Source organism: Acomys russatus, chromosome 6 (assembly GCF_903995435.1).
Source record: "Acomys russatus chromosome 6, mAcoRus1.1, whole genome shotgun sequence".
In the NCBI taxonomy this organism is placed as follows: Eukaryota; Metazoa; Chordata; class Mammalia; order Rodentia; family Muridae; genus Acomys; species Acomys russatus.
Genome location: NC_067142.1, coordinates 33,332,035 through 33,342,720, shown reverse-complemented (window position 1 = coordinate 33,342,720; position 10,686 = coordinate 33,332,035). Strand labels below are relative to the sequence as shown.

The window sequence follows — 10,686 nt, the reverse complement described above, 5'->3', positions numbered from 1 at the left end:
ACTGCTCACCAGCCTTAGGTGTGTGTGTGTGTGTGTGTGTGTGTGTGTGTGTGTGTGTGTGTGTGCGCGCGCGCGCACGCGCCCTTGTGTGTTTCCTGACTGCCTAAGGCATAGAAGAAGCCGAGTTGGGCCTGGGAGGTATGTCTTGAGGAGCAGTGAATAGAAGCCCAGAGCAACTGCGCAAGCAGCTGGCCATGCTTTGAGCAGAGCCGAAAGAGTCAGATTGACTGAAAATGGTTATATGCTACTGACCAAGTGAGATAATGCTCTCCCAGCCTAGGTCAAGGGGAAGGCTGAGGGGTAGGAAGATTTGGGGAGGCGAAGGCTGGACTCTGTGGCTACTCCTTTGGCCACCACTTTTGTTCTCTGAAGAAACTGGGGGGGCCCTGATCCCACTTAACTGCCTGTTGGAAGGAGACTGAATAAGGTCCTGTGGACTTGATTCACATGCTTGTCCTAGGCCATCCAGCAAAAGCCAAACCAGACCTTCAAGATGAATGCAGCGGGGTGGTGACGGGGCATGTGCCCAGAGCCCGGAGCCCGGAGCCCGGAGCCTGGAGCCCGGAGCCCGGAGCCCGGAGCCCGGAGCCCAGGCCAGGCCCCTCAGATCTCGATGAGGCTGGCGAGGCGCAGGCAGAGTGGAGCGTCCACCGGCACAGCGCTGCGCTTGATCTCGTTCCCATCCAGGCGGAGCACCTGCAGCTTGGAGAAGTTCATGACGTCCACCACTGTGCAGAAGCTGCTGATGGAGAATTCTGGCGGGACAAGAAGGGTGAAGGGAGAAGCCCAGCTTAGGAATCAGATTCAAAGTGGGCTTAGGGGACCCCTTTGAATATACTGAAATAAAAGAAAATTGGGGTTGAGTGTGGGGAAGAAGAGTTGAGAGGGGGCAAAAGGTATCTTGGAATTGATAGGCACTGTTGGGGCAGTGCTGGGAGCCGAGTCGGTCCTATCTCAGCCACCTACTCCCCTACCCACACCTGTCCTTGGGTGTCCTTCCCACCAGGCCTTTTTTCCCCCTCTTTTCTTTTTTCTTTTTCTTTTTCTTCTTCTTTCTGTCCGTAGGCAGCAGGGGGAAGCAGAGGGTAAGTGGAAACCACAGCAGCTCTGAAGGCTTGGAAATAAGGCTTTGCTTATGACATACTTAGAAGAAAGATGGTCCAGAAATGGAGGGACACCATTCACGATAATTTTCTGTAATTTTGCAGGTACAGAAAGTAGTAGGAAGTGAAAGAGAGAAATCTTTGCCTTAGAGTCTGTGTGTCAGAGCCTCCAGGGAGTGGAAGGAGAAGGCAGGTTGGAAGCTCAGCACTGCCACAGTGCTCCAAAGTCAAATAAAACAGCCAAGTGTGGTGACACAAGCCTTTTAGCCCAGCACTAAGCAGGCAGAGGCAAGCAGATCTCTACGAGTTCGAGGCCAACCTGAACCACAAAGTGGGGTCCAGGACAGCAAGGGCAACTCAGAGAGACCCTGTCTCAAAAATCATACTAAGTCAAATAAATGATCCCACTATCTCCAGCATATGATTACATAGGCCTCTTTTACTTTGGGGGATAGGAGCTCACATAGTCCAGACCGGCCTCAAATTTACTATGTAGCTAAGCAAAGCCTTGAACTCCAGATGCTCCTGCCTCGGCCTCCTGAGTAGTTGTTACAGCCTGTACCACCACTTTTTGTTGTCTGCCTCTTGTATTTATTGTTTCTTCCTTTTCAATTTTCAATGCGTGTGTGGCCTGAGTGTGTGTGTTTGGATATACGTGCAACATCTGAACATGTGTCCACGTCTGTTTATGGAGGCCTGAGGCTTATGTTAGGGACCTTCATCAATCGCTCACCTTATCAATGAGGTAAGGTCATTCAGTCAGACCCAGAGCTTACTGATCTCTCTACTCTGGGTAGCTAGCCATCTTGCCTTGGGGGAGTCATCTGTCTCCTGAGGCTAGAATTACAGGCACACTGGCACCAGCAGCAGCAGCAGCAGCAGCTTCTGCAACACAGCCCCTCCTAAACCCCGACTTCCATCTGAGCTTTGTTCTGCAGGCCCTGGATGTCCTTGGGTGTCCTTTTCCACAAGACCTTGTAGTTCTGGGGATCTGAATTCCAGACCTGGGGTGGGGTAGGGTGGTGGGGGAGCAGACAGAGCCACCCCCTTAGGCCATTGGTTCCTTTTACTCTCAGCAGTCTCTGAGGACTCTTTGGTAGAGAAATCCCCCTAAGCTATGAAACAGATACAGCTCTGCTTTGTCTCAACATAAAGCCTCCCACAGCTGTCTCTGTTGTCCCCTTGGGTGAGTCAACCCTTACCTGGGTCCACACTCTACTATCAGCAACTTGAAAGGAAAGAAAGAAAAACCAAGAGTCAGCCAAGTCCTTCGATGGAAGCTCTGAAGCCGCTCAGGGCCGGCTTCCACTTGGCTGGGCATTTTCCGTGAGCTGGTTTGGGATGAGGCACTGAGGGGTGTGGAGCCATCATCATATGCAGATACAATGCTGGCAGCTGCAACCCGGGTGTAGAGCAGGGCAGGCTTTGTCTCACCAGAGACTCCCCTAGTCTTGCAAAGTGGTAGGAACTAACCCACTTTTTAGAGACAACGGGAGTTCCTCCTGGGGGAGGTAGTGGGTGTAAAAATGAAGGTTCCCAAGAAAGATGGCGCAGAAGGCTGAGGGGGAACCTGGTTTTGAACCAACACTAGCTGTCATTTGTTCTTAGTCTCCGTTAACAACTAACGAAGATGGGCTGGTGTTTTGTAGCAAAACCCCTTTGCACTGCTCACAGGTACAGAATTCAGGCCTGGAAAAGAATTAGTTCTCCAGAAGAATGAGGGCCGAGAAATACCCTTTGAGGAGAGCAGAAGATATGGCATGCTTTCTGGTGTTTTCCGTCTGGTCCTTGGGAATAGACTTAGTGGGTATAGTCTAGATGGGGGTTGGGTGTGTTATCTGTGTACAAGGGCCAGGGGAGACGTGAGGTGAGGTGGATGAACTTCAGTGTCACTTCCAATTGTATTTGGGACTGAGACAGAGGCCCCAACATGGAGCCTGCAGACTGTGCTGAATGGATGTGGGTCATACCTGTGAGCAACTAGACATGGCATTTAGATCAAATATTCATGGGGGGCTCTAAGAGCCCCCCCACCCTACCTTCCTCAAGCCCACGGTAGGTCAGAGCCTCTGTGAGGGGGCTCTGGCAGACATATTTTCCAGCCCAGATTAAATACTGACAAGTCTTTCCAAATTCAAATCCCACCCCGCCCACAGCTTCCGAATAACATTCCATAGCTCTGTCTGCTGGCTCGCTCTCAGCCAGGTTGGAAAAACTGAGGGAGACATTGGAGGGAGCTGGGGAGATGGGAGGGGGGGATGCAGGGAGTGCTATCTAGTTGCCTGCAGACCTGTTGGCTTCCCTCTTATCACACCTCCACCCCAACATGGTCCCTGGCTGCCAGGGCAGGAAAATCTCCTTCCTGTTTAATCCCAGTGTGTGTGGCAGGCAAGCTAGAGACCTCAGAGACAGATTGTCCCTGGTTCTCAGACAGAGACATCCAGCTTTAGGTCCTTTGACAAAAGACAGGAGTTAGGGATGCTACCTTCCTTAGGCTGGGTGGTCTACTACCCCTCACCTCCCGTCCTGGCAATTCAGAAAACAAGCACCCAGAATGTGCCTGTCAACTCTAAACCGGCAGTGAGGAGGGACCGATTGTGAAACTGTGTGCCTGGCCCTCTGGATCACATGCTTTGTGAGCACTATTTACTAATTCAAGAATGACAGGTCACAGGGTTACTCTGCTTACTAAGGAGAAGCTGGGGGAGACCAAATGATAACCAGGAAAGGGAGGGAAGGAACCCCAAACCTGGCAATAGGGATTTGGGGTTGATGCTGACATTTTTTTCATTAGGGGTTTGGACAGAGACGCTTTCTCAAAGAGCCTCAGGTCAACTCATTGAATAATTTACTTTCCAATCAGCTTTTGGGAGAAGGATCACCTTGTATTTGACTGGGTATTTTTGTATAAAGACATAAGGGTGACAAGATGACAAGACGCTGTGACAAAGCCTGTCCTTGCTACCTCTCTCTGATTGGAGAGTGAGGCGTTAGCTCATGCGCTCTTTCCCAGAGCTCCTTCCTGCCACATGTTCAGAGTTACACTTGGATGAGGTACAGCACAGAGTGTGACATTTCTTTATATGACAGCTCTTCTGGATTCAGAGTACGTGTTAGGTAACTGCAGGGTAGGACATAAAGCTGAGAAAATGCCAAACTCTGATGGTGTGTGATATCACCTGGGATGTGTGTATCTATCTATCGGTGCCTTGCAGTTCAAATGAAAGGACCAGACAGACACCTTTTGACTTCAGAGCCCCACTGAGACCTCCCCTGTTCCCTCTGAGAGAGGCAGTCTGGCTGTTAGCATCTTGCTAAATGACTGATCTGTCCCTTGAGATGAGAGAGGGAGGGGGAGAGGACAGGACTGGGTCTCTCCTGTGCTTAGATGGCACATTCCTTCTCAGCAGGCCCAAGAAGCTTCAAAGCCCACTGCATCGTTCCCAGGACTCCCTTCCCTAGTGCAGAGCCCTGGGCTACAGGGAGAGAGAGGCTAAACGCTGGCTCAGTACACCAGAAGCCACTGGGGGTAAATGCAAACATGTTCTGAACACGAGATCCTAACACAAAGAGGCTGAAAAGGCCACGAGCCAATGAGAAATTCATGTTTTAGCTCTCAGCCTCAGAGAGGTAGTCCTGCCTGTGTGGTGAAATTCTTATAAAGCACGCAATCGGACGTTCCCTCCCCTAGGCTTCTGGGTGTCCACGCTCATGCTGCCCCAGGGAGGACCTTTGCCTTGCCACCAGGGGCTCCTTGGACTCCAGAGAGAACTGGCAAGAAGTCCCGCATTCAGTTCTGGGAGGCTGCCCATTTTTGTGCATCGGCTAGTAAGTTAAAAAAAAAAAAAAAAAAAAAAAAAAAAAAAAAAACCACAAACACTAAAACCAGGAGACTAGCTTGTGCAAGCAGGAGTCACGGTGGGTGGGGTGGGGGAGGTGGTGGTAACAGAGAGATTGCATCCTCTATGATTGTAAGGATGCTCAGAGACTTGACTTATTAGCAGCCCAACCTCCCGCCTGCTAAGGCAGGCCCCAGAAGATAACAGAAAGTCTCCTTCTCCGTCAGTATCTCTCTAGAGCAGTGGTCCTCAGCCCCCCTGATGCTGTGACCCTTTAATACAGTTCCTCATGTTGTGGTGACCCCCAACCATAAAATTATTTTCATTGCTACTTACTCATAATGGTAATTTGCTGCTGTTAGGAAGTGTAATGTAAATATTTGAAATGAAACTCTGTAAAGGGGTCCTTGGACCCCCCCCCCAAAGGGGTCAAGACCCACGTCTTGAGAACCATTGCTCTAGAATGTCTCTAAACTAATTTCTCAGTGTTCCTAAAACATTGTATCCCTGGCTGTCCCCAACAGGTGACTTGCTAAGTGGCTGCTTCTTCCTTGCAAGTCCCTGTGCAGGTTATTTTCATCCTGCTTTCATGGACCAGCCCGTGTGCTCACCTTGAAAGCCTTAGACTGCAACTTGCTTCTCCTAGGAAGTGGTCATTGGAGTCAACCAACGTTGCAGTGGGCTGTCTTACCTCTGCTGGGGGAACCACTGCACACCTGCTGCACTGCTGGGCTTTGGTGGTCAGTGTTTCACTTTGACCGCTTGGCTCCCTGTGTCTATTTCTTTTGTACTCCCATCAGCACTCAAGGAGTCCTCCCCCCTCCCCCATCTTACCATTGATCCTGTTGCCTTGGAGATAGAGGTTCTCCAGGTTGGTGTTGACAGGAGGGATCTTCTGCAGCTGGTTGTAGGACAGGTCGAGCTCCAGAAGGCTACTGGAGTTGAAGGTGTTGGTAGCAAGGCCACTGTTGGTAAGGCTGTTGTGAGACAGCCTCACGTACAGCAGCTTGGGCGACCCCCGGAAGTAGCTGTCGGGGACGGTGTAGACATTGTTGTGTTCTAGGTAGAGCTGTTCCAAGGCAGAGGGCAGACCGTCGGGCACCCTCCGGAGGTGGTTATAACTCAGGTCTAGTAGGATCAGGGACCGGAGTCCCCTCATGGAACTTCCCACTTCCTGGATCTCGTTGTGGTGGAGGTATAGTGCCGTGAGGTTATCCAGGCCCTCCAGAGCATTGTTGGGGACCCGTGAGATCTGGTTGTGGTCCAGGTGGAGTTCTCTCAGGGATCGAGGCAGCGGGCCGGGCATCCGGGTCAGGTTGTTGTGGTCCAGGTACAGCCTTTCCAGGTTCCTCAGCTTGGAGAAGACCTTCCTGCCTACCTTGTCACTGGTAATCTGGTTGCCGTGCAGAGCAATCCAGAGCAGTCCGGTGGCGTTGTCAAAGACACCTTCCTGGATGGCAGAGATCTGGTTGTTCTGGAAGTAGACATACTTCATGCGGGAGGGCACAAAGGGCAGGTACTTAAGGTTGCGGTTGTCACAGTACATGGCTGTGGGGAAGTTGGGGGGGCAGTCGCATTCTTGGGGGCAGTCACGGGGCTCTGGTGGAGGTGGTGCACCATAGGCGTAGGCTGGGCCTTCCTCCACTCCATAGGGGTAAGGCTCGGAGGGCTCATAGGGGTAAGGCTCGTAGGGGTAAGGGTCGTAGTAGGTGGACTGCTGGTTTCGGAGGTACTGGATCCACCAGTGCGAATCTTCATCATACTGGGCCTGGGAAAGCGAGCAGAATCCTGCCAGCAGCAGGATGGAGGCCCACTGCATTTTGTCTCTGTGGAAAGGGAGAGAACAGAGCAAGCAGCATCATGAGTGAAAGCGCAGAAGGGCAGTTGGGTGGCTCATGCTGGGCTGGTGGTAGGTCTCTGAGCTATGCAGATGACACTGTGACTATGCAGGCAAGCACTGGAGGGTAGGCGCTGCACTTTCCCTCTCAGGAGCCTCTTCCTGGTTCTGCACACCCTGGGAGCCTGGCCTGGGTGTCTGGGGTAAGTGCAGTAGCTTTAGCTTCTGGGTGTGTTTGGGACAACGGAACCTGAGAAGCTGGGGCTACAGTTTTGGGAAGGGCAGGTCCCTTACATCCTCTAGCACTCTGAGGTTCTGTTGTTGAAGCTGAGAAGCCCACAGCACCCGCTCTCTGTCTGTCTCTCCCTCCCCCAACTATGTACCTTCCTGTACCAGCAGTGGCGGGAAATTTTGAAGTCTGAATTCCCATGTAGTTTGGACTCCCAGGGAAATCTTTTCTGAGAATTCAAGGACGGGAGTCTCCTGGCTCTTCCCATGCCCTGGAAGCTTCCAGACTTGTCTTAGACTTTGAAAGGGAATAGCTGAGCTACTTCTGGAAGAACTTTTGGTCTCGTGGGCAGCCCTGGGGGTTTCTGGTCCTGAGTGTGTGGGAGGGTGTGGCTCCCCAGTGGCCACCACAAGGTCTGGGCTGTTCTCCAAAGTGCCATTGCCTGTGAGTCTTCTGGGAGAGAAAAATCGCACTGGTTAGCAGCTTGCGGCTGCGTGTGTACCCAGACTTCAGTCTTTCCAGACTGGGAACCCAACGCCGTTCTAGTGATTGTCTTCTGGGCTGACCATACCGTGTCTGGACCGATCTGCTCCTCTCCCTTGTGGTCTTCAAGACTGAAGGACTTAACAACCTTTCACCCCATGAGAATTGCAAGAGCTATGTGAGAGGCAGCCGAAATGAATTAGGGACACGGAAAACTGGAATAGAAATGAAAGGCAGGGAACGTAGCCAGGAGGGGGATTTAGCATCCCTGCCCTTATTTTATTTTATTTTATTGAGATAGGGTTTCTCTACACAGCCTTGGCTGTCCTGGAACTCACTATATAGACCAGGCTGGCCTTGAACTCCCAGAGATCCACTTGCCTCTGCCTCCTGAGGGCTGGAGTTAAAGCCATGTGCCACCACGCCTAGTATACACCTTCTCCTCTTCTAAGCTACGTCCTCCAGGTGATGTCACCTGGCTTTCCAGGCTCATCACCTATGCTGCTGAGGAGATTGTTGCACTGAAGATTGCCGGCAAGACAAGAACAAGGCATACTGGGGCAAGCTGGAGGTGGGGGAACCACAGATGTCATATCTGACCTGGGTATTCCACTCTACTTCAGGTTCCTATGGCCAGTGCACTGTGCTGATAGTCCCGGTGAGTGAGCAGGGGGACCTCCCAGAGCACAACTGTTAAGACAGAGAATGCTTAGACCCTTTCCTGGTGCTCTCACCATTGGGTCATGCTAGAGTCAGCAACTGGACAAGACAGGCACGTGAAAGATAACATCAGATCCTTTGAACTGATGAGAGGAACCCCTGACTGTGACACTCCAATTACTCAACTTCTGGGAACCATCCCTGTCAGGCCCATCTGTTCCCTAAAAAGAGTTCCACTAGGTCTTTTCATCCCACCATCCCTGGATGGCTCAGAATGGGCACCCTGGCTCATCCCTGGGCAGCCAAAGCCCACGAACAAAGAGCCACAGTGTTTCTGAGGAGCAGACTCAACTGCCCTCTGCCTAGGATGCTGACTGGTCCCTGACTCAGGCCAGGAGGGAAGATGGATGGAGCGGCCCACTGCCAAAAGAGCATTTTTCCATGCACAGTCCTGGGCTGCTGCAAGACCAACCAAGGTGGCTGTTTAGAGAGGGCTGGCACACTAAACCTCTGTCTCCATTTCTCCCTCTTCCAGACCAGGCACTTTGGCAGAAGAGAACTTTTCTCCCTTCCTCTTCAAGACTCAGCTTTCCATGCGGCTCCATGCCCAGCCACAGTGGCCTCTCCTCAGAGCTATGGCTGTTGGAAGGGCTGGGTAGGAGTGCCGGCCTGTCCTCATCCCACCCGATTTAGAATGTCTAGAATGCCACTTCAGGCTTGCACGCTCTCAAGCTGATTCTTGTTCTGCTAGAGACCCTCTGTTCAGTGTGAGGGTCCCAGGAGTGGTTCTCTCAGACGTAAGGATCCTGACTCAAGAGCTACTACTGTACTATTTTGTTTCTCCACTCTAGGGGCATTCTCTCCTCTCAGAGCTGAGGTAAAACTGAAAGCCATCCCCTAGCTGGAGTGGCCCACCATTCCGTCTGCGACACCCTGGACACTACTATCAATTCTTGATTCTCCCCCTTTCACCCCATCATCATACATAATATGCAAAGCTTGCCCCCTAAGATTTGGGTACCGTGCCTCTCTCTAAGAGATTTCTGGGACATTCAGAGACTATTCTCCATAGTGCCCCCGAGCCCCAGCATGGTGGGTTTCATGAGTAGCAGCAGAGAGAGTCTTGAAATTTTCTTTATGTCTGTGAAATGGAGGTCTCCGACACCCACAGGGAGCTTGAGGAAATAGGTACCATGCTGGGGCTCATGCCCCTGCCGTTGTTGCCTCTCTCCTACATCATGGATCAACGTGGGAGAAGTAACTAACTCACCTTTGCCTAATTCTTCTCCCCAACCTGGCCCCTTCCCTTTGTCTCTTTTTATAGAATTGCAAGGGACAAAACTTAAAGAAACAAGACTTACACTTACCTTGGGTTGAACCGTTCAGAGTGACCACGTTCTTCTGTCTGGCCTCTTTGGGTTGGAGAATGTGTGAGAAAGAAGAGAGAGAGAGAGAGGAATGAGTGTCTACGGAGGGTGTGCGAGTCTGTGCCAGGCCATGGCCCCGCCCCCAAATTCCTAATCAAATATCTCAAGAGAGGCTGAGGAGCCTAAGCGGGCTTTTCAGTTCTGTAGGGGAGGAGCTCACAGTCGGCTCTGCAAAATTCTGTCTGCCCAGGGCTGTAAAAACCACCTTCTTTCCCCTCACTTATCTTCTTCCCTGAAGCGTTGGCAGCCTGAAGGCTCTCGCTGCTGAGTGAGTTAGCGATGCCCCAGAAGTTATTTGTACTGTTTCTTGTGCCATGCCTGGATTTCTCGTTAAGCCCATAAAGCAGGCACAGGAGAGGGAGGGCCAGGGTTTGGAGAAAGAGCCTTTTAACTCTTTCAGCAGCTCTGGTCCCCTCGGGGAGCCTGTGTTTGTCTTTCTGGCTCACCCACTCACTGTAGCCAGATGTTAAGCTACTACATGGGAGAGCGTGCTGGCTGGAGGGCTTGTTCTGGCTCCAGTGACGGTGACCACTGAGACCTTTCTACCACTGGGACAGATGTCAAACCAGGGACTCTTAACTAGTCCGGTTATGCCCACTTTACAGATGTGGAATACCTAAACCAGGGGAAGATGAAGGTAGAGAGATGAGCAGGCTCTGGGCAGTGAGGAGAGTTTTAGACCACAGCAAATATTTTAGCCTAAATGTTTAAAGACATGTTTTATGAAGGTGACTCACCAGGATCTGATTTACATTTTAAACAATTTTATTTTATCTTATGTGTATGAGGAGTGTTTTTCCTGCATGTATGTCTGTGTACCACATGCACGCAGTGTCCATAGAGGCCAACGAGGGCGTCAGGTCCCCCGGGACTGGAGTTAGAATGGTTGTGAGCTGCAATGTGGATGCTGGGAATTGAACCTGCATCTTCTGGGAGAGCAGCCAGTGCTCTTAACTGCTGAGCCATCTCTCCAGCCCCCATGTTTACATATATATGTAAGTTTTATATATACATATATATAAGAAAGTCATGTAATTAATATGTATTAACTATAAGAGATATAGATATAATTAATATATATATTCATAGAAGGCTTGTATGTTTGGAG

At 51.1% G+C, this 10,686-nt stretch overlaps 1 protein-coding gene across 1 annotated transcript; it reads right to left on the bottom strand.

The window, feature by feature from the left end:
- Positions 1-422: 422 nt before the first annotated feature.
- Positions 423-9,685, bottom strand: Fmod (fibromodulin). The gene is made up of 3 exons (XM_051147429.1): positions 9,519-9,685; positions 5,777-6,768; positions 423-755 (listed from the first exon to the last, which is right to left on the bottom strand). The coding sequence occupies exons 2-3, from the start codon at positions 6,759-6,761 to the stop codon at positions 604-606; spliced, it is 1,137 nt and encodes a 378-aa protein (XP_051003386.1). The 5' UTR covers positions 6,762-6,768; positions 9,519-9,685; the 3' UTR covers positions 423-603.
- Positions 9,686-10,686: the final 1,001 nt, after the last annotated feature.

Excerpts from the sequence above, each read along its gene's own strand:
- Fmod (XM_051147429.1), bottom strand. The coding sequence starts at position 6,761 with ATGCAGTGGGCCTCCATCCTGCTGCTGGCAGGATTCTGCTCGCTTTCC. Across the intron at positions 756-5,776 it reads CCAAGGCAACAGGATCAATG|AATTCTCCATCAGCAGCTTC; the intron begins GTAAGATGGGGG and ends TTGTCCCGCCAG.